Consider the following 21,088-nt stretch of genomic DNA (forward strand, 5'->3'; position numbering starts at 1 on the left):
TTTTTTTTTTAATTTTTTTTACTTAATGGTTAAAAAAATGAATTTTAATGAATTAGTATTTTTTTAAAAAAGTTTAAAGATATATAAAAAAATTCAAAGAAAAAGAAGAAAAAAATAAAAAAATAAATTTGTACTTATCGAGTGAATTGAATTATCGTTCCTGTAGCATTACCCAAAAAATAAAATAAAATTTTAGTTCTTCGTTTATCTATTCGTATGCTTAATCCAGTTGGAAAAAGATCCAATAGTCGATCCCTTCTTCGTCGACCTTAGCTGCGATCTAAATTTCTAATGGATGGTGAAACGACAAGCTATTATAATAGCTTTAATAACAATACGACATGACCAAGAATCTCACGATCACCGAGGCATCACTCCCGGCAATGGAACTCGACCTCGACTCGTTCCTTGATTCTCACCTTACCAGCGACGATGACGGCGGCGACGAAGACGACGACCTCAACACTGTCCCTCACCGCACCATAGACGAAATCCTCAACGCCTCCGATTCATCCACTTCATCTTCCCCTCCGACATCCCCACCGCCCACTCATCCCCGCCCTTTTGGCCCCAAACAAGAAGTCTCAGAGTCCGTAAACGACGCCGTCTCAGTCCCCACCACTAAACCACCCCCTGAGTCTTACATTACGGAAACCTTAAGACCGGATGGAAACCCTTCGTTTCTGTCCAAGCCCGGACTGTTCAGTCGGGCCCGACCCGGCGGTGGTTTCTCTGAGGATCCGTTTAAGAAGTTCCCGAACTCGCGAGCGTTGCCGTCGCTGTTCGGCGGGGTGAGATCGAACGCGAAGCCCGGGGCTGCGTTGGCAGCTGCGGCGGCGGCCTCGAGGGCTCTGCCGACTCCTCACGCGGCTGCGATCAAGTCGAGGAGGGCCGGGACTGGGGGCTCCCATAAGGCTCTCGACGATTCCGAAGTGGGTTCAGATGGATTGGGCTCTTCGAATGAAATTCGTAATGTGAAAGCCGTTGAAGACAATCAGAAAATGGGCGACTTCCAGTCTGCTCTTGTGGTGAATGATAAAAGTGGTGGGGTTTACAGAAGAAATGAGGTTTTGGATGGTGTGAAATATGAGGGTTCTGGTGAGGTTTCTCATAGTAAAGAGGTTAAAAGTGAAGCGGAAGATGCCGTTGAACGGAAGGGATCAAGGGTTAGTGATAGTGAGGAAGAATTGGTGGAAACAAGCACTTCAATTTCAAATACCAATGTAGAACCGATAATTGGTGAAGAGGATGAGAACACTGCGAATTTAGACAAGAATGCCTTTGTGGTGGGCAGTAACGACTCTGAATTTTTGGATGCTGATGGTTCAGAAGAAAAGGTCGGTCATTCATTGGATGAATTTGATGAGAAAAGAAAGGTTGATCAGGAATTGACAATGGTGGCATTGGAAGCACGGAATTTAGATTTAGACAAAGAAAAGCATAATTTGAGAGATGATGAGGCGGATCTTGCCGGTGACGAGGAGACAAGTTCGTTGTCTGATATCACCGAACTTGTGGAAGAGAGAATTGGACAATTGGAGAGTAGGAGGTTAGCGGAACAGAAATCACGGGCTTCAATGAAGCCGCTTGAGTTAGCTGAGGAACTTGAGAAGAAGCATGCTTCTACTGGTTTGCATTGGGAAGAGGGTGCAGCTGCTCAGCCAATGAGGCTTGAGGGCGTCCGGAGAGGATCGACCACATTGGGATACTTCAATATTGATACGGATAATACCATGACAAGGACTATTTCTTCACATGCATTCAGGAGAGATCATGGTTCACCTCAAGTCTTGGCTGTTCATGCGAATTATATTGCGGTGGGAATGTCAAAAGGGGTCATTGTGGTCGTGCCCAGTAAATATTCCAGTTATAATGCTGACCTCATGGATGCAAAGGTTGCTTTTTCATTTGTTGACTCATACTGCTCTTAATGGTTTGTCTTTTCGGGATTATTTGCTTATTTATGTTATTTGTTCTTTCTGTTGTTGAAACTTGAGCAGGTGTCGGTAATTGATTTTGTGTAAATGGAATCAAGGAAGAATGCTTCACCCTTTCAAACGATATTTAGTAGCCAATTTCTAGTGTCCTGTTTACGAAATTGGAAAAACTGTGAGAACGCTAATTGATGTCAAACTGAATTGCTTATTTCAATCTTCAAAATGCCCCCATTAATTTCATACAAAAATCAAGTGTGCTCGGTCCTCTACTGGATACTTCAATTAAACAATAGCTTGATAGTACTAAAAAGAAACATTGTAACAGCTTGAGGGGAAAAAAGAACTCTTCGTTGTGTATACTTAGCATGAATGTATTCTGTCAAAATGACTATAATTAGCATGGGTTTTTATGCAAGGAATCTTCCCATTTATGATAAATACAGTGTGCAAAACATCTGGCTGTGTTGTATTTATGAAGCTTCCGTGGACTTTGCGATTGCATGTTGCATTAGTTACAGTAGATTTGTTGACTTAACAAATAAATAACAGCCATGTTGTTTTTGTTCCAGATGTTGATGCTTGGTTTGCAAGGGGATCGATCGCATTCTCCTGTAACTTCCGTGTGCTTCAATCAGCAAGGGGACCTTCTCCTAGCTGGTTATGGTGATGGTCATGTTACCGTTTGGGACGTTCAGAAATTATCAGCAGCTAAAGTTATTACTGGAGAGCATGCAGCACCAGTTGTACATGCATTCTTTCTGGGGCAGGATTCTCAGGTTACTCGTCAATTTAAAGCAGTTACAGGTGATAGTAAGGGTCTGGTTCTGCTGCATGCCATCTCAGTGGTTCCTGTGATTAATATGTTCTCCATCAAAACCCAGGTAAATATTTGTTTGCATTGTTTTGTGGTTTATGACTGTAGCATTATCTGATTATATACTTATGAGTTGACATCCTCCCCGAATCAATGATCGTATTGTTGCTTGAAATAGTGTCTTCTTGATGGACAAAAAACGGGAATTGCGCTATCAGCTTCACCACTCCTTTTTGACGAATTCTCTGGAGTTGCTTCCCTCTCTTCTCAGGGAAACAATGTGGTTTCTTCCAGCAGTCTTGGTAGTAGGATGGGAGGTGTAGTTGGCGGAGATGCCGGCTGGAAACTCTTTAATGAAGCCTCTTCTTTTGCTGAAGAAGGTGTGGTCATATTTGTCACCCATCAAACTGCTCTGGTGGTATGAAGCCCTCAGATGATAGGACATATTCCATGTACCTTTTGTCTTGTGAATCTTTTCTTCTGTGGGTATATCTTGTCCAGATGTTTAAAAAGCCACGTGCATGTCACAGGTGAGGCTTACTCCAACATTGGAAGTCTATGCGCAACTTTCTAAGCCAGATGGTATTCGGGAGGGTTCTATGCCTTATACTGCATGGAAATGCATGACACAATCGCGTGGTTCGCCTACTGTTATTTTTTGAATTTGTCTAGTGAACTTCATTTTGAGATATTTTATCTTAATAAGATTTGAATTTGTTTCAGAAAATTTGCCACCGGATGCAGCAGAGAGAGTTTCATTGCTTGCAATTGCTTGGGATCGGAAAGTTCAGGTTGCAAAGTTAGTCAAATCAGAGCTAAAAGTATATGGGAAATGGTCTCTTGATAGTCCAGCAATAGGTCTGGCTTGGCTGGATGATCAGGTACATATATATGTATATATATTGTCGTCTTTTATATGCTATTAATGTTATTCAGTTTACTTATATTAGTTCAGGATTCTTTTCTGGTAAAAAACCATAATTGTCTGCATGAAGTATGGCATTACTTTTCTGCATATATGGATGAGTGATTGTTTTATACTTTTCCAGATGCTGGTGGTTCTCACATTGGTTGGACAACTTTGTTTGTTTGCCAAGGATGGAACTGTGATTCACCAAACAAGTTTTTCTGTTGATATTTCTGGAGGAGATGATCTTGTTACGTATCATACTCACTTCATTAATATCTTTGGAAACCCTGAGAAAGCTTATCACAATTGTATAGCTGTTAGAGGGGCTTCTTTGTACATACTTGGACCTACACACCTTGTTGTTTCTCGCCTTCTCCCATGGAAGGAACGGATTCAGGTTCTGAAGAAAGCAGGTGACTGGATGGGTGCACTAAACATGTCAATGACACTTTATGATGGTCAAGCTCATGGTGTTATTGACCTCCCTAGAAGCTTAGATGCTGTACAGGAGGCCATAATGCCATACCTGGTAGAGTTGCTATTGTCATATGTAGATGAAGTATTTTCTTATATTTCGGTGGCATTTTGCAACCAAATTGGAAAAATGGAACAGCTGGACAACCCAAGCAATAAAGGCAGTTCTGTGCACTCTGAAATAAAAGAGCAATACACTCGCGTTGGTGGAGTTGCTGTGGAATTTTGTGTTCATATCAAGAGGACTGACATTCTTTTTGATGAAATTTTCTCCAAGTTTCTAGCTGTTCAACAGAGAGGTATATATCACATGCATGTGTATTATCAGGTTAAATGCTTCAATTACTATTAAGTTTCAATATCTTTCGAGGTCTTCATTTTTTAGTGCAATATGGTAAATCAATCTGTGGCAATCATAAACTCAAAACCCAATGATAGAAAGTTGTTCTTTTAAATTTTTTTTTTATCTTCAATAGGGCCAGACAGCCTGTAAGGTCAGATTACTATAGGCTGGCAACAGGACATGTTTAGATGTTTGGGAAATATGAACAACTACAACAATATTCTTGGCAGGCTTTCTTGCTTATGAACTTTTTCTACCAATATATATTGTTTTTTTTATGCATTTTTGAGTTATTAAATGGATGGCAAGGTTGTTCAACTCTTCTTCTAGCACCTTGGGAGTATTTGAATCCATGTCGACTTTTGGTGTTTCTTTTTGATATAGTTCATGTCTGCTGCTGTTTGACTGCCTATGAAGTTTGTGTATTCTTCCATATTTTCGGAGTGACATATAGTAATTTCTACATTTAGTAGCCTTTACACTTTACCTTTCAGTGATTTACCTTTTTTCATTACATTTCCAGAAACATTTTTGGAGCTCTTGGAGCCATATATATTGAAGGACATGCTTGGATCTCTACCTCCTGAGGTATTTCCTGATGTTCAAGTGTGTGGCCACATTGTGAGCTTACTAACCAATTGTGATATTTTCTTTTTCTTTTTCCTTTCTAAGATTATGCAAGCACTTGTAGAGCATTATAGCAGCAAGGGGTGGTTACAGCGAGTTGAACAATGCGTCCTTCACATGGATATCTCTTCCTTGGATTTCAATCAGGTCTTACTTTTATCTGTGTTAATTGTTTTCCTTGTTGAACTGAATCCATTTGCTATGATTTGTTGACTTGACTGTATGGTGTTTTCTTTTCCTTGAAGGTTGTCAGGTTATGTAGGGAGCATGGATTATATGGTGCGCTGGTATATCTCTTTAACAAAGGATTGGATGATTTTAGGGCTCCTTTAGAAGAGCTGTTGGTGGTCTTACAAAATAGTCAAAAGGAAAGTGCTGCTGCCCTTGGGTATGTTGCCTTTATCTGTGTTCATTGTGTTGTAATTCATTGATCATGGAATATTTCAAGTATCCTATTTTCTAATTCTAGTTTACTCCTCTTGTATATGCTGTCATGTCAATTTTAGTAAGTCTTAGTTTTTAGTTTAATCACTTATAGAAGCTTCCAATCAATTGATTTCAATGAGGGCTGCAGCCTAGGCCTATGTGGCGTGGAGTTGGAGTCAATTGGACTTGTCTATCAGTGCACAAGTGTGATACCCCATACTAAGTAGTGAGTGCAGGTGGTATATTCCCTACACTACTTAGGAGGGAGAAGTTCTTGTTCTTTATAAAGATCAACGAGGCTCCAATTGTACCCTTGACTAGTCTTTTGGAGTATGGCCCAAATGCAGCTTCATCTCCCTTGGAGCGTTACAAAGAGCTTGCTTGCATCTTTTTTCCTTACCCTTTTCTCCTGCACTTCAGTTTTCTAATTAGAATCTGTGATTGTATGTGTAGTCCTCACTGAAAAATGGTTTTGTGACAACACATGTAAAAGACACTTTTCACTTGTTTGTATTTTAACTCTACCTTAGTGAAGGCTGCTCATATGGGGGCACATGCTATTAAGAGGTTACAAATCTTTACTTATCAAAAAAGAAATCTATCAAATAGTGCATCAAAGCATGATTCTTTAACTTCGGTATTATTCCACAAGTGGTTAGTGGGTAAACATTTACCGGAAAGGTACTAAACTTCTTATTAAAAAAACTTGATGCATATGACTGTTATGCAAGTGTCTTTATAGTCAGAAATAAGTTTCTTTTTGTAGAATGATGTTCAGAGAGCCATAGAAAATATATTTGCAGAGTTATAGAATTGGATGAATCAATTTAAATATAACCAGAACTTTATGACTCAAATGCGTGTTTTTCTTTAAATTGGATGTCTTACAATCCCTCCCCCTTCCCCTAGGAGACTATCTAACCCAAAATAGAAAAACAAAGGTAAAAGAATATAATGAGAGAGAGAGAGAGAGCCTTTACTTATAAAAAAAGAGAGAGTCAGAGAGCGGTGACTATTATGCCTTACTAGATCCTGATAGCATTCTAACCGAAAGGTATTACAGGGAGATAATATTTCCCATTATTTACATTTTGGCCTCTTATGATCAGGTTCCCTTTACCGCCTTGAAGTAGTCACCTTTTACATTTTTTCTTGCTAACAGGTACAGGATGCTTGTTTATCTGAGATACTGCTTTTCAGGTCTTGCTTTTCCACCAGGTAAGGATTTATTGCTGGCAGACATTTTTGAATCCACTTGTTGAAAGATACTCTGTGCAAATGAACGTGAAAACTTTTCCATGGATCTAGAACTGACAGATTATGGAAAACTAGACACATCTGTAACTAGTTGTCTTGTATTTTCCTTTGGCTGTGATATGTTGTGTGTATACATATCATGCTAATTTCGTCCAATTTTCAATGTAATCCTTTAAGCATGCTTGATGCAGACATGAATAAAGAGATTCAGGCTTTGTTTGTGTAACAAGGTATTCTCAGGTATTCTCAAATATTTCCTTCCCAAACATCACTCAAACACAAAACTCTTTTCAATTTCAAATCTTCAACATTTTCATCTAATCATTATCCAAACACAAAACGCGATACAACTTTTCCAAACTTCCAAATAAAACACAAAAAATAATATAACTTTTTCAAATTTCAAAACAAAAATAATATTAAAAAATTATATTCAAACAACTTTTTAACTTTATAATATTTTTATTGAACTTTTTCTCTCATTTCCCAAAACGAATAAAGCATCTTAATTCAAACCATTTCACTACTTTTCAAATATATTCTGAGATATTCTAAGTGTCCAAAGAGCCCTCAGTCGTTGTTTGTATGTGTGTCTCAATGTTGGCCGCATAGAGTTTTCAACATGCAGGGCCCGCATGCGTTGCCTGATTGATGTGAGGCTTGTGTGTTTAATAGTTTGGTTCGTAAGTGGAATATAATTTTGGTTTTGTTTTCTAATTGAATGTAACTTTTTAATTATTGGAAGATCTGTACTCATAAATAAAACAAAGATTGGAAGATCTGTAATTTCATTGCTAATCCGGCATGTTAAGGTTATTTTTGTAATTGAGTTGAGTTTAAAAATCTTTTAATGTCTTGGGTGTGTTTTATTGGAGTGCACGTTAGTCTTTTATCGGATCATTTGTTCATCCCAGGGCTGTGCACAGAACCATTAGTGCCTGTTTTGGAGCAGGCTCATGGAATTGCTTCTTCTACATAATTGGGGGAAATCATGGGTGGTCCGATTAGAGGGAAAGGCTAGTGAATTGTCTTTTGGGGATGGTTGGGAGTTGGGATCTCCTATAAATACGCTCATGGAACTAAATGATCTTTTGGGGGTTGTTGGCATTCAGGAGGATTTGTTGTGTTGTAACCTTGGGCGATGTGTCTTCCTCTGAAGGGTGAGCTGGAAGGTATCTCTAATTGGGTCTGGTAGAGTTTCAGAACTTTCCATCATGCTCTTAGAGTCTTCTGTGAAGGGTTCAAAGAGGAGCTTATGGCCTTATTACTGACATTGAAGCTGGTAGAAACTCAAAGCCCAAGGTGTTATTTTCTAGTCCTAAATCAGTTTCTAATAGTCTAAGGGAGTCAGAAAGGTTATCATGCTCCATTAATAATGATTTCAAAAATGGTTGCTCTAGTAGTGGTAGAGCTAAAGGGAGGGGCTCTCAAGTTTGTTCAGGAAGCTCAAGATATTATGATGGAACTTTAGGGGGACTGACTGATGAAGGGGATAAGCGATTCTGTCTTGGGAAATTGCTTAGAGATTGGGAAGATGATATAGTTTGTCTTTAGGGAGCAAAATTGAAACTCGTGTCCTTTAGTGTTGTCTTGAACATGTGAAGTGGCTAAAATGTGGATTGGTGTTGCTTGGACTCTCGAGGAGTTGTGGGAGGTATCTTGTTTGATGTGGGGTAGTCAGATGGTGGAAATGATCAATACTTGCGTGGGTGAAGTTACTGTCGCGTGTTCATTTTGGAGCATGGAAACAAGTTTGAATGGGCTTTTGCTGGGGGTATATGGTCCCCCAATTGGGATAATATGAGAAGGTTTCTTCAGGAGGAACTAGCTGGTCCTATAAGTTGATGGAACTTGCCTTAGGTGTTGGGGGAGCTTTTAATGTTACTTCCCTCCCTAGTGAAAAGTTGGGCGAAGCTTGCTTTTGTCCGATTATAATGGAGTTCTTAGGTTTCATATTTTATTGATTTGTGGATGGTGGGAGGGGCTTGTACATGGCCACATAGTTGAGACATTCTTATTTGATTTAGATTAGACACTTTCTATCTCATCTTGGGAAGCTTATTTCCTGATGTCTCCTAGGGTGTGCAAGTCCCGTGCATTCCCTTTGAAAAAAGTGGGCAAATCTAGGACCCACATGAAAAAACCCACTTTTTAATGATGGCCTCCACTTTTTTTCAAAGGGAGCACGCGGTGTTTGCACACTCTAGGATTGTATCTAGCATTACTTTATTAGAATTGTGGCTCAGATTGTTTCCCAATTCTTCTTTGACTGTGGGGATGTTCAGGGTGGCAAGATCTTTCAAGGTTGAAAATATAGGGCTACTTTGAATGATTTGCATTGAAAGCAAAGCAGAGGTGTTTGGTGGGTATATTGGGGTGGCAAGTTTTTTCTTTCCACTTTCAAGGTACCCCAAGCTATACTTTGGCATGTAAACTTTAGGCTTTAAAAGATGACCTTGGTGTTTGGAATGGTAGGTGTTTGGCGACATTAGAAAGAAGAAATAATATTCTTATTGAAGAGTTAAAAGGACTTGATGTGATTGTGGAAGATAGACATCTATGTGATGAAGAGTAGTCGAGGGAGGTAAGACTTTTTTATTTATTTTTTATTTTTTGATAAGTAAACGATTGTATTAATAAGAATAGGCATAGCCCAAGTACACAAGAAGGTATACAAAAGGTGACACCTATTTAGGAAAAAGAAATGGAAACAAGAAATTCGTGAAGACCAAGGCCATTAAAATCTACAACTATGACCCATAGAAATAAAGTTCTAACAAAAAGTGATATAAGTTCCTCTAATGAGTGCTCCTTGTCTTCGAACGTTCGGGCATTTCGCTTCTACTATAAGCACTACAAAATACAGATAGGAACCATCTTTCACATGGCTGTGATTTGTGGAATACCTCTTAGATTTGTCCAACTAGCCAAAAGCGCAACCACTGTGGCGGACATAACCCAAGCTAACTCTACTTTGGAGAACACATCATCCCATAATGCTCTAGCAGTCTCACAATGCAGTAGAAGATGATCCACGGTCTCGCCACTTTTCTTGCACATACAACACCAATCTACTATAATCACCATGCATTTCCATTAGTTATCCATCGTCAAAATCTTACCCAGAGAAGCTGTCCAAGCAAAAAATGCCGCTTTGGGAGGTACCTTATTTCGCCAAATCCTTCTCCATGGAAACTAATTGTTCTGCGATTGTGTGAGAGACTTATAGAAAGAGCTAACTGAGAATGTGCCTTTACCTACAGGTACCCACCACAACGTGTTAGCTCCTTGAGTGCTCGGTCTCATGGAGTACAGAAGACTAAAAAAATTCTCAAAGCTGCCAACTTCCCAATCTTGGGCTCCCATTGGACTTGATCACCAAATAACACCATAAAATCAGCCATTGAAGCTTCCTTCTCACATGCAATCCTGAAAACCAAGGGGAATGAATCCTTAAGGGCGTTATTTACACTCCATAGGTCGCTCCAGAATTTTATTCTAGAGCCATCTCCCAACACAAGTTTAGAATGACGAGTAAAAACCCCCCACCCACGTCCAATGTGCTTCCAGACTCCCACTCCATAGGCCCCATGTACCTCTCTAGTGCACCAATCCCCCCACAAACCTCCATATTTGCAGTCAATCACCGACTTCCATAAGGCTTTTAGTTCCATATTATATCGTCACAAACATTTCTCAAGTAAGGCCCTATTAAAAATCCTCATATTTTTATTTCTCACCCACCAGAAGAGATTGGGGAGCATACCTTATTCCATTTGACTAGATGGAATTTGAAATCATCCCCCACACCACTCCAAAGGAAATCACGATGAAGTTTCTCAATCCGGGTAGCCACACTTGTTGGAATTGGGAACAAAGACATGAAATACGTTGGTAAATTAGATAGAGTGCTTTTGATTAAGGTAATCCTACCACCTTTTGACATGTACAATCTCTTCCAACCTGCCAATCTACGTTCAATTTTCTCAATCACTATATTCCATATCGATTTAGCCCTAGAGGTTGCCCCCAACGGAAAACCAAGGTAACTCATGGGAAGAGAGGAAACCTTACATCCAAGATTGTTAGCCAATTGCTGGATGTTGCGAACGTTACCAATTGGCACCAACTCTGATTTGTCAAAGTTCACTTTCAGGCCTGATGCCGCTTCAAAACAAGGTAAAAGTGCCCTCAATGCCCTAATCTGGCTTTGTTATGCCTTACAAAATATTGGTGTTTCATCTGCAAACATGTGAGATATGTTAAGAGTACCCCTATTGGGGTTACCAACAGAGAATCCAGCCACAAAACCACTATTAACCAAGACCGAGATCATTTTGCTAAGCGCCTCCATAATAAAGACAAATAGGAGTGGGGACAAAGGATCCCCTTGTCTTAGGCTTTGAGAACTGTTAAAGAAGCCAACTGGACTGACATTCACAAACACAGAAAACTTCAACATTGATATGCACCATCTGATCCACGAGCACTATCTCTCTCCAAATCCACACCTCCCAAGCAAGTAAAGTAGGAACTCCCAGTTGACATGATCATAGGCTTTCTCCATATCCAACTTGCATAGGATCCACGGATTGTCAGATTTTAATCTACTATCTAGGCATTCATTGGCGATGAGATCTGAGTCCAAAATTTGCCAACTCCTTACAAATGTGTTTTGGGGTTTTGTAATGATCTTCCCCAAAACCTTCCCTAGGTGGTTTGCAAGCACCTTGGAAATGATCTTGTACACCCCATTCACAAGACTAATGGGCAGATAATCCTTCACCTTTGATGCCCTAATCTTCTTAGGAGTAAGTGCCATAAAAGTGGCATTGAGGCTTTTCTCAAAAATTTCAACCGAAAAAAATTCTTGGAATTCATTAGATCCTCTTTCACCACATCCCAACATGATTGGAAAAATCTTATAGAAAACCCGTTTGGACCAGGTGGTTTGTCTTTGACCATTATCCTCACCACATTGTGAACCACCGTCTCCTCAAAGAGTGCTTCTCCAACCAAGAGACATTTTGCAACTCAATGAACTCAAAGGCTAGTCCATCAAGCTTTGATCGAAAAAATCAGCAACATGCTCTCGAATCACAGGGGCCTTTGTACAAGCCACCCCATCTATATTCAGCATCTTGAATCACAAAGGTAAGACTTATTCTTGAGTTGGAGAGGATAATCCTTATGGAGGAAATATGTTGGAGGTGAAGATTGAGGGTGTTATGGCTTCAAGGAGAAAATTGTAAAAAAACTTTCATCAGGTAGCTAATTCACATAAAAGAAATAATTCCATCGATTCTTTATCTCTTTGCCCTTTGGTGATTAGTAATGAGATTAAACAATTCTAGTGGAATTTGTACCCAGAACAATTCTCTTGGAGGCCCAATTGGTGGACTTTCTTTTGCTTCCATTGAGCAGGCCGAGGCCTAGTGGTTGGAAGGCCTTTTTAAAATATCGAGGTACGGGAGGTTGTGAAAGCTATTAATGGCAGTAATGCATTGGGTCAGGACGATTATTCCTTGGCATTTTTCTAAGTGTGTCGAGAGGTAGTGAAGGAAGATGTCATGTAGGTATTCCATATGTTTCATATGAAAGGCAACTTTGAGAAGAGCCATAATGCTACATTCATTGCCCTTATTCCTAAGAAGCATGGGTTGTCATATCAAGGACATGAAGCCCATAGACTAGTGGGTGGTGTTTATAAGATCATGGCCAAAGTTCTTAGAAATAGAATGTAATTGGGTTTTTCCTTTTCGAAAGTCATTTCCAGCTCTCTAAATGCCTTGTTATTGGTAGGCAAATTCTTGGCACGCTCTCATAGCTAATGAATACCTTGATAGCATATTGATATCAGACTGAAATGGGGAAAACCTGGAGTGCTGTAAAAATTAGACATTGAAAAGGCTTACGATCACTTACCCAAAAAAAAAAAAAAGAGGCTTTTTAATTTATTTGTTGGGAAGATGTGGTTTTGAGGAAATGATGATTGGATTGCCCAACGCATCTTCTTCATGCATTTTTTTGTAGTTATGAATAGTACTCCTATGGGATTCTTTAGCATACCAGGTTTACGTAGGGGTGGAAATTCGTGTTCGCAGGTCATGTTTGCATTGTGTCAAGTCATGAGTATTAGATTATATGGGTTAACCCAAACACAACCTGTTTAATTAAACCCTAACACAACCTATATAAATAACGAGTAATACGACACGACCTGCATAATGCGTTTAATAATAAACTTTTATTGAGTTAACCTGAACACGACCCGTTTAACTCGTTTTATATAAATGGGTTAAGCTGACCTGTATATTTAATTTTTAACCCAATTAATATAATTTCATATATAATGCAAGGATAACTATATAAATTATTCACAATTACAATTGGATTAATGTTAAAATATTTTATGATCAATATCCAAACCAATAATATATAAGAAAAATAATATTTTTCATAAAATAAAATTCCATATTAACTAAAAAAGTTAAATAGTTTGAGAGATATTAAGTAGTCAAATACAAATATTAATATTACATCCTATCAATAACAAAGGCATATAAACTAAACATTTTATAGAAATTGAATATAGAATTTATTCGTGTTATACGGGTTGATTGTTGGTTTTGCGGGTTGACCCGCAATTGACCCGTTTATTAATCATGTCTTATTTGGTCAATCCGTTTTGACCCAAACCCATTTATATCAAACCCAAACCCGCTTATTTCGTGTTGTGTTGGTGTTGGATTCACGGGTCGTATCATATATTGCCACCGGTAAGATTACGTCAGCAAGATCCTTTATCCCCCTTGTTTGTGATTATAACAGATATAATACCATCTTCTTTGTAAGTATATAGGAATTTAATTCACTACTTTTTATAGTAACAGGCAATAAAGGATTCTATAAACATTATAAACCTCAAAAACCATCAATCACTTTACTAAACCTCAAAATAATAGAAGTAATAAAGCCAACATATGAAAACTAAGGAAAAACCATAATGTTGCAACACAAGAACTAGTAAAATCCTAATAACCTATGTGATAAAAAATTAATTTAGTCTTTGCTAGGCCAAAGGCCCATATACTAACTTATATAAAAAAAACAAAATTGTCTCCTATAGTGACTTATAAAAAAAAAAAAAAGGGTCTCCTAGTTTGACTTTGGCTTGCAAACTCGTCCTCGCCATTACTTGGGACATTTTAATAGAGTATAAACAAAAATGAATCGTTACTCTATTAAGTAGCACATCATAGTGTAAAAATGTTATCAACTTGGGTTTCTTTGATAACATCTTTTATAACACATGACTTCACTTGCACATCGTCAACAACATTTAGGTTTAAACTTATAGTGACCCACACACATTAACCTTGTGTGCCTAGATTGTGCACTGGTTCGAGTAACTGTGGTCCTCAAGGGGAATAACGTCTCTTGGTGGACCACACCTTCTCAAAGTACTTCATATATGACATGATGTTTTGCCTGAAATCGAGTATGAGTCATTCAAACAAGAATACCTTGCTTATTTTATAATGTACATGTTTTGAAGATTTTTACAACTTCATTTCAATATTCGCTGGATGGGACTGATTTAGAAACACTGAAGCAAAAAGTTTGCCTTTTGCAGGACAAGGAGCTCTGCCCCCTACTCGCTTGCCTTCTCTTAGAATAGAACTTCTACGATTTCTCTTAGAAAATTCTGATGCCCTGAATTCACAAGCAGTTTCAAGATTATCTGGAGAAGCATACTTGAACTTGTATCATCTCTTACAGTTAGATACTGAAGCTACGTTAGATGTTTTGAGATGCGCTTTTGTAGAAGATGAAATCCCAAAACACAACTTTTCGTTGCAGGATTCAGCAGATGGTGATATAGAGGCAATAAAAGAAAATGATAATGGATGTAAAAATTTATTGGTTCAAGATATGGTGAATGCTCTTGTTCATATTCTTGATAGAGATATTTCCCAAACTGAGAGGTCTGGTGGTAAAGATGTCGTTGGATCATTGGAACTCTGGCCTTCAAAGAAAGACATAGGTCATATATATGAGTTTGTAGCATTCTATGTTGCATGCAGAAGAGCTAATGTCTCGAAAAGTGTACTGAGTCAGATTATAGAATATTTAACATCAGAAAATAATTTTCCACCTAATGTTTCTACACATCGTACAATCTCTAAAAGAAGAGAGAAACAGGTGCTTGCCCTTCTAGAAGTAGTGCCTGAGACTGACTGGAATGCTTCTCATGTGTTAGGTCTTTGCGAGAAAGCCCAATATTACCAGGTATGCGTACTTATGTGACTTATGATGTTTTGCCTGGAAGCATGGTGCCAAAATGTACATATTTTCTGTTTCAGTTACATTTAATATAAGCTCTATTATAATTTTATAGGTTTGTGGCGTAATTCATACTAGCAGACACCAGTATCTTGCTGCTTTGGATAGCTATATGAAGGATGTGGATGAGCCGATTCATGCGTTCTTGTTTATCAACAAAACAGTATTAGAGCTGAGTGGCAACGAACTTGCTGTTTTTCAATCAGCAGTCATTTCCCGGATACCCGAGCTGGTTGACTTAAGCAGGCAATGCTTTTTGCAAATATTGTTTGAAGGCCATGCAGGATCATTTGTTACTAAGAAACTCATTTACTCTGCATTCAATCTCATACATTTCTGATCCTTTGCAGAGAGGCCACATTCTTCTTGGTCATCGACCATTTCAACAATGAAAGTTCACATATCCTGTCTGAACTCCGCTCTCATCCAAGAAGCCTTTTCCTTTATTTAAAAACAGTCATTGAGGTTCACTTATCTGGTACCCTCAACTTTTCTTGTTTAAGAGGGGATGATATTGTGGATTCTTCTGATGGAAGAAGGGTGAAGGATCAGTCAAAAGGACTTGAAGATTACTTGGATAAAGTCTCTAATTTCCCCAAGTTCCTACGTAACAATCCCGTTGAAGTGACTGATGAAATGATTGAACTTTATTTGGAGGTGAGCACTTGTAAAATTATATATAAAATATGAATTGACAGAGATTTCCTTTGGTAACTTGCATGTATATTTAGGATTTGGAAAGGATTTCACTGTACTGATTTAAATTTGTCGAGTTGAAAATCCGTTGTTTGGATCATGTATATGCATTGGTGCATTTCAAATTCACAAATTGGAATTTCATAGCTGGATACTTTAAATGCCCATGCATGAGAGTATTGCTCTTTGTACTTGATGATGACTTGGTGCAGTAGTCACTGGAAAAATCAGGTGAAAATGGTATTGCACAGAAAGAAAAGGTATTTAAAAAGAAAAGGAGAGAACAAAACAAGAGAATGTTTTGTGTCCCAGAGCAAATATTGCCATCAATTAGTTTTCTTTCACCCACCTAGTCTTCCCATAAGCCCATGCCTATGCTCACAAACTGAAATCCTCACCACTAACTGCCCAACCCTAAACTTCACCTATAACTTGGTTGACGCCAAATCTTAGTTTAGGGTGAGGAGAGCTGCAATTTTCTTTGCTTCCGAACAAAACCAGACGAGAATACAGATTTCATGCCATGATTATGATTGGTTTTTGGGTGAAAGAAATTTACTTGCATTGATGAAGAGAGAATGGGGGAAAGAATAAACCACGTGTTGGTGTCATGCTTTCTTGCATTGTTTTTCTTGCCTTCTAAAACCAACCCAGATGAGAAGATTATCTAGGATACAAAAGGGTACTGATGGATGTAAGTATTATGGGTTCTGGTTTAGGGGTTTGGGTTGGAGAAAAAAGAGATTCTTGAGTTAGAAGTAACACTCATTGCATCTTTGAAGGTCCCACATTGAAGCCTAGTTAATTTGTCAAATTGCAAGTCGTCGACAAAATCTGGGATCTGTTTTGGGTTTGAAATCTTGGGATGACATGATCAAAATTGAGATCATTACTCGTATCCTAATGGTCAGCCCAAAGGCCCCAAATGGAAATATGCTCATCCAATTGAGACAAAAATTCTCGTTCTCCAATCTTAAATGAATGTGTTTGTTCAATCTCATCCTATGTCTTTGAAGTTCTTGTCATTTAGCTTTGTAACTGAAGTCCTCTTTCCCACTTCCCTCTCCCCTGCACCCAAAAGTATTAATATGCTCAGTTGTTTTTCTCTTGTTCTTTTAATGATTTGTAGTTGGAAATCAATATCTTGTTTCATCACTGTGCTCATTCTTTGGACATATCATGCTTATTCTTGTATTCATTTTTCTAAAATCTGCTGATTTTGCACCATAAAGTACATTCGTGGTTATGGCCATCTTCACATCTGTCATTTTAGCCAATTCCTAATGGATTTTATGTTGGGTGATAGCAATGAGATAATAAGTTTCTTACCATTTACTTTTGCAGCTTTTATGTCAGTATGAACCCAATTCAGTGCTGAAATTCCTGGAGACGTTTGATAGCTACCGTGTGGAACACTGTTTACGCCTGTGTCAGGAATATGGGATTATTGATGCTGCTGCATTCTTGTTAGAAAGGGTTGGTGATGTGGGGAGTGCTCTTTTACTTACACTTTCTGGCCTTGATAGCAAGTTTGTTGAGCTTGATACTGCTGTGGAAAGTGTAGTTTCTAATGTGGCTTCAGGTTCTGCTGCTGGTTCGGAGTATCTCAGGACCGCAATGAATACGAAGGAGGTCTGTAACTTTTAATCAGACGTTTAAGCTTCTTGTGTTTGCATATAGGACTGTTATGCAACTTCAAATCTGATATTTCCCATATAGGTGAATGAGATACGCAATATATTGAATGCCTGTATTGGACTGTGCCAGCGAAATACCCCTCGTTTGAACCCTGAGGAGTCAGAGACACTCTGGTTCAGATTACTTGACTCGTGAGTCCAACATCAATCTTTCTTTTATTTTTTACTTCAGTTATATCTGCCGTAACTTGTTTTCTTCATAGCAATATCAGTATATAATTGTCTGCTTTAGCAGCTGCAGCTAATCCTAAATATGGAGGAGAAATCAAATTTGTCTCTATGATTATGTAGTTCTGACAAACAAAAAGTTCAATAAACTGGCCCTGCTTTAATTACAATGGGGTAAACAGTGAGATGATGAGCTCAAGACGAAATAACATTTATATTTGAAATGGTGAAGTGGGTTACATGCTACATGAAATACTTCTTGCTTTAGGATAAGTTAAGTTCCAAAAGATGAGAAATAAGGTAGTGGTGTAGGGTTGTCTATCTCCTTGATACATGTGATGGTGAGTGGTGAGATGATGAGCTCAAGTCAAAACAAAATTTACATTTGAAATGGAAAAGTGGGTTACTTGCTACATAAAATACTTTTTGCTTCAGTATAAGTTGAGTTCTAAAAGATGAGAAATAACATAGTGGTGTAGGGTTCTCTCTCTTGATACATGTGTAATGGAAAAATAGGGTTTATGATTACAATCAAGGGAAATTAAGCCTCCAATAAGTAGGGAAATCAAACCTCCAATAAGTTAACAATTGATGGTCAACAACTGTCTTGTATCAGCTACAATGTGTAAACAAATGCATTTGATAAAAATGAAAGACTATTCCAGAACTCCCAAACAGTTGGAATTTCCTAAACAATTAAGGAGACAACTTTATTTACTTCCTAATTGAAGAAAGAACCCTCATAAAATCCGACATGTCTCTCTCTCTCACCCCCATTTTTTCTATCTTTTTAGGAAAAATTACAGTTTGCACCCTGGAACTACCACTGATTTTGCAGTATGTATCATAAACTACAGAAAATTGCAGTTGGCACCCAAAACTTCCCAAATTTGATAATTTGTACCCACACTTGGAGATCTAACTAATAAGATTGTGCCACATATACTATCATTTGTTGATCGTAACAGTGAGATCTTAACCAAACTTTGGTGGTTCGGCATGGTAAATGCTGTTTTTGGTTGCCGTGAATTGGAAAAATAAAAAAGAAGAAATAACGGCGTAGCTCGATGGTACAAAATTTTGTTTCCTCTTTTTCCTTTGGTCAGAATGAAGGTTGATTTAGATAGTTTCTATCAGGAAATAAATGAATGATAGAGATAACAAGGGAAGACTTGAATATCATCAAGACTCTAATTGTCATTTCATATGTAGTGTTAGCCTTTACATGGTCTTCAATGAGAATCTGTGAGAAGATATTTCCATATTCAGTTCCTCCTATTTTGTTCTCACGATAATTTTTCTGCTCTTGTGGGCGTTTGTGGGAGTCTACGAATTTGTTTTTGATAGGTAAGTCTACAAAATTTTGATAGCAAAAGATTATTATTCTGGGAGGAGTTGGAGGGTTTGGGCAGTTAGTGGGATGTACTATGTGTTAAATGGTGGATACTTTAATGTTACGTGCTTCCCTAGTGAGAGGTGAGAGATCGGGAAATGGTCATCTTTGCCCCGCCATGGAGTCTTTTTCCAATTTTGTTCTTGAGCAAGGGCTTTTGGATTTTCCTTTAGCTGGTGAAAATTTTAAATGGTCAAATAATTGTGACTCTTTATCTTGATCTAGAATGGATAGATTTCTGCCCAGATCGTTTTCCCCTTCTGGATTGCAGACGTTTCATAGTGGTAGATGTTATTTCAAATTTGAAAATATGTGCTTGAAGACTGAAGGTGTTTTTTATTTTGATAAGTATGACGTCTTTATTGATACCTTCAAGCCTTTTTGTTTAATTAGTAAGAAATCTTTATTCATGGAAGGTTTTAATAAAGATTTGTACTAATAAAAAAAGACTGAAGGTTTTGTTGATAAGGTTAGACAATGGTAGTCATCCTACAACTTTCAATGCTCTCCAACGTATTCACCAAAAAACATAAGGCTCTAAAAGGGAACTTAAAGCAGTGGAACAAACAAAATTTTGGCGATGTTGAATTTCAGTTAAAAGATCTTATGGATGAGTTGAGCCTTGATAGGATGGAAAAAGTGAGTTAAGGGGAGAAGAGAAGGTGAGGAAAAATCAAGTGATAAGTGAATTGGAGTGGTTTACATTATTAGATATGCTGGAGGCAGAAGTCAAGAGTTGCTTGGTTGAAAGAAGGCAATAGGCATACAAAGTTTTTCTATCGATTGGCTAACTTGAATTAGAGAAAGAATTCTATTGAGATGATGTCAGTTGACGGCTCAAGCTCCACTTATTTAGAAATCATAATGTGCAATTCTATGACAGTTTGTTTACTGAGCAACTTGATTGGAGACCCCAACTGGATGGATTTGCTTTTGATTCTACTGGGCAGGAGCAGGCAGTGTAGCCTGTGCCAAGGAATGCTTCGGTGGCAGACAATTTGGAGATCCTCCTGTGATTCTCCATAGTGGCGTATAAGTTTCATTAGAGCAGGTCAAGATTGGGAGGGGAAAGCTTTTTGTGAATTTTTAACTTCCACAAGATTGAGAATAGAGGTGGCGACAAGGTTTTCTGGGCTCCATCCAAAAAAGGGATGTTCAATATTGGTTATTTTTACAAAGCCCTCAATTCTCATGTCAACAAATTATTCTCCTAGGAGAGCGTTTGGAAGACAAAGGATCCCTTGAGAGCTGTGTTCTTTGCTTGAACAGCCTCTATAGGAAAGATTCTCACCATGGACAATTTAAGGAAGAGACACATTGTCATGATTGATTGGTGTTGCATGTGTAAAGAAGTGGGGAGCTTGTTGACCGTCTTTTACTGCATCATAAAATTGCAAGTACACTGGAGTTCTTTATTCAGGTTGGATTGGCTTGGATCAAGCCCTGAAGAATTGTGGATTTTTTTTTTTTTTTTTTTCTCCTGGAAAGGGTTATGTGGTAGTCCACATATTGCTGCAGTGTGGAAGATGGACCCTATTTTCATTTTTTGGTATATTTGGAAGGAAAGGAACAACAGAATCTTTGGGGACAGTGTGAGCAAATTGTAACACCCCGCTTCCCAATAAAGTCATTTTCAAAATTTTCGAAGAACAAATGTGTTACTAAACTTGACTTAAACTTTTCTTACTAACGAAGTGCCATGTACAAAAGATCCCATAAATAAATAAATTCAATCTTTATTAAGTACTTAAAATCCAAAAGAGAGTCTACGGAAGTACTTATTTAAAATCAATAAAGTCTCAGTGCTTATCAAAATAACTTATTAAACTAAAATCATAAAACTACGCATTACACAAACTGTATAGGCCTCTGCCTTGCCTCCCTGGGCCAAATCCTGTTCTGTAGATCCATCCTCATAAAGATCATCACCTGGGTGGTTAAAACATAAAAATATAAAAAAATGAGTCTAATACTCAATGAGCAACACATCATACAATAAA

At 38.1% G+C, this 21,088-nt stretch overlaps 1 protein-coding gene across 2 annotated transcripts in view; it reads left to right on the forward strand.

Annotated features, from left to right (window-relative positions):
- The first annotated feature begins 240 nt into the window (after positions 1-240).
- LOC108992639 (vacuolar protein sorting-associated protein 8 homolog) overlaps positions 241-21,088 on the forward strand; it is a 28,218-nt gene continuing 7,370 nt past the window's right edge. For both annotated transcript variants that reach the window (XM_018967237.2, XM_035691848.1), the window contains exons 1-15: positions 241-1,895; positions 2,507-2,818; positions 2,930-3,169; positions 3,282-3,390; positions 3,475-3,632; positions 3,801-4,434; positions 5,002-5,066; positions 5,151-5,252; positions 5,351-5,493; positions 6,694-6,749; positions 14,425-15,080; positions 15,190-15,380; positions 15,485-15,791; positions 17,175-17,462; positions 17,550-17,659. In XM_018967237.2, coding sequence (XP_018822782.2) covers positions 342-1,895; positions 2,507-2,818; positions 2,930-3,169; positions 3,282-3,390; positions 3,475-3,632; positions 3,801-4,434; positions 5,002-5,066; positions 5,151-5,252; positions 5,351-5,493; positions 6,694-6,749; positions 14,425-15,080; positions 15,190-15,380; positions 15,485-15,791; positions 17,175-17,462; positions 17,550-17,659 — 4,925 coding nt within the window. In that variant the 5' untranslated portion in view covers positions 241-341. The remainder of the gene's footprint in view (positions 1,896-2,506; positions 2,819-2,929; positions 3,170-3,281; positions 3,391-3,474; positions 3,633-3,800; positions 4,435-5,001; positions 5,067-5,150; positions 5,253-5,350; positions 5,494-6,693; positions 6,750-14,424; positions 15,081-15,189; positions 15,381-15,484; positions 15,792-17,174; positions 17,463-17,549; positions 17,660-21,088) is intronic.

The sequence above is a fragment of the Juglans regia genome, chromosome 7 (assembly GCF_001411555.2).
Source record: "Juglans regia cultivar Chandler chromosome 7, Walnut 2.0, whole genome shotgun sequence".
Lineage (NCBI taxonomy): Eukaryota > Viridiplantae > Streptophyta > Magnoliopsida > Fagales > Juglandaceae > Juglans > Juglans regia.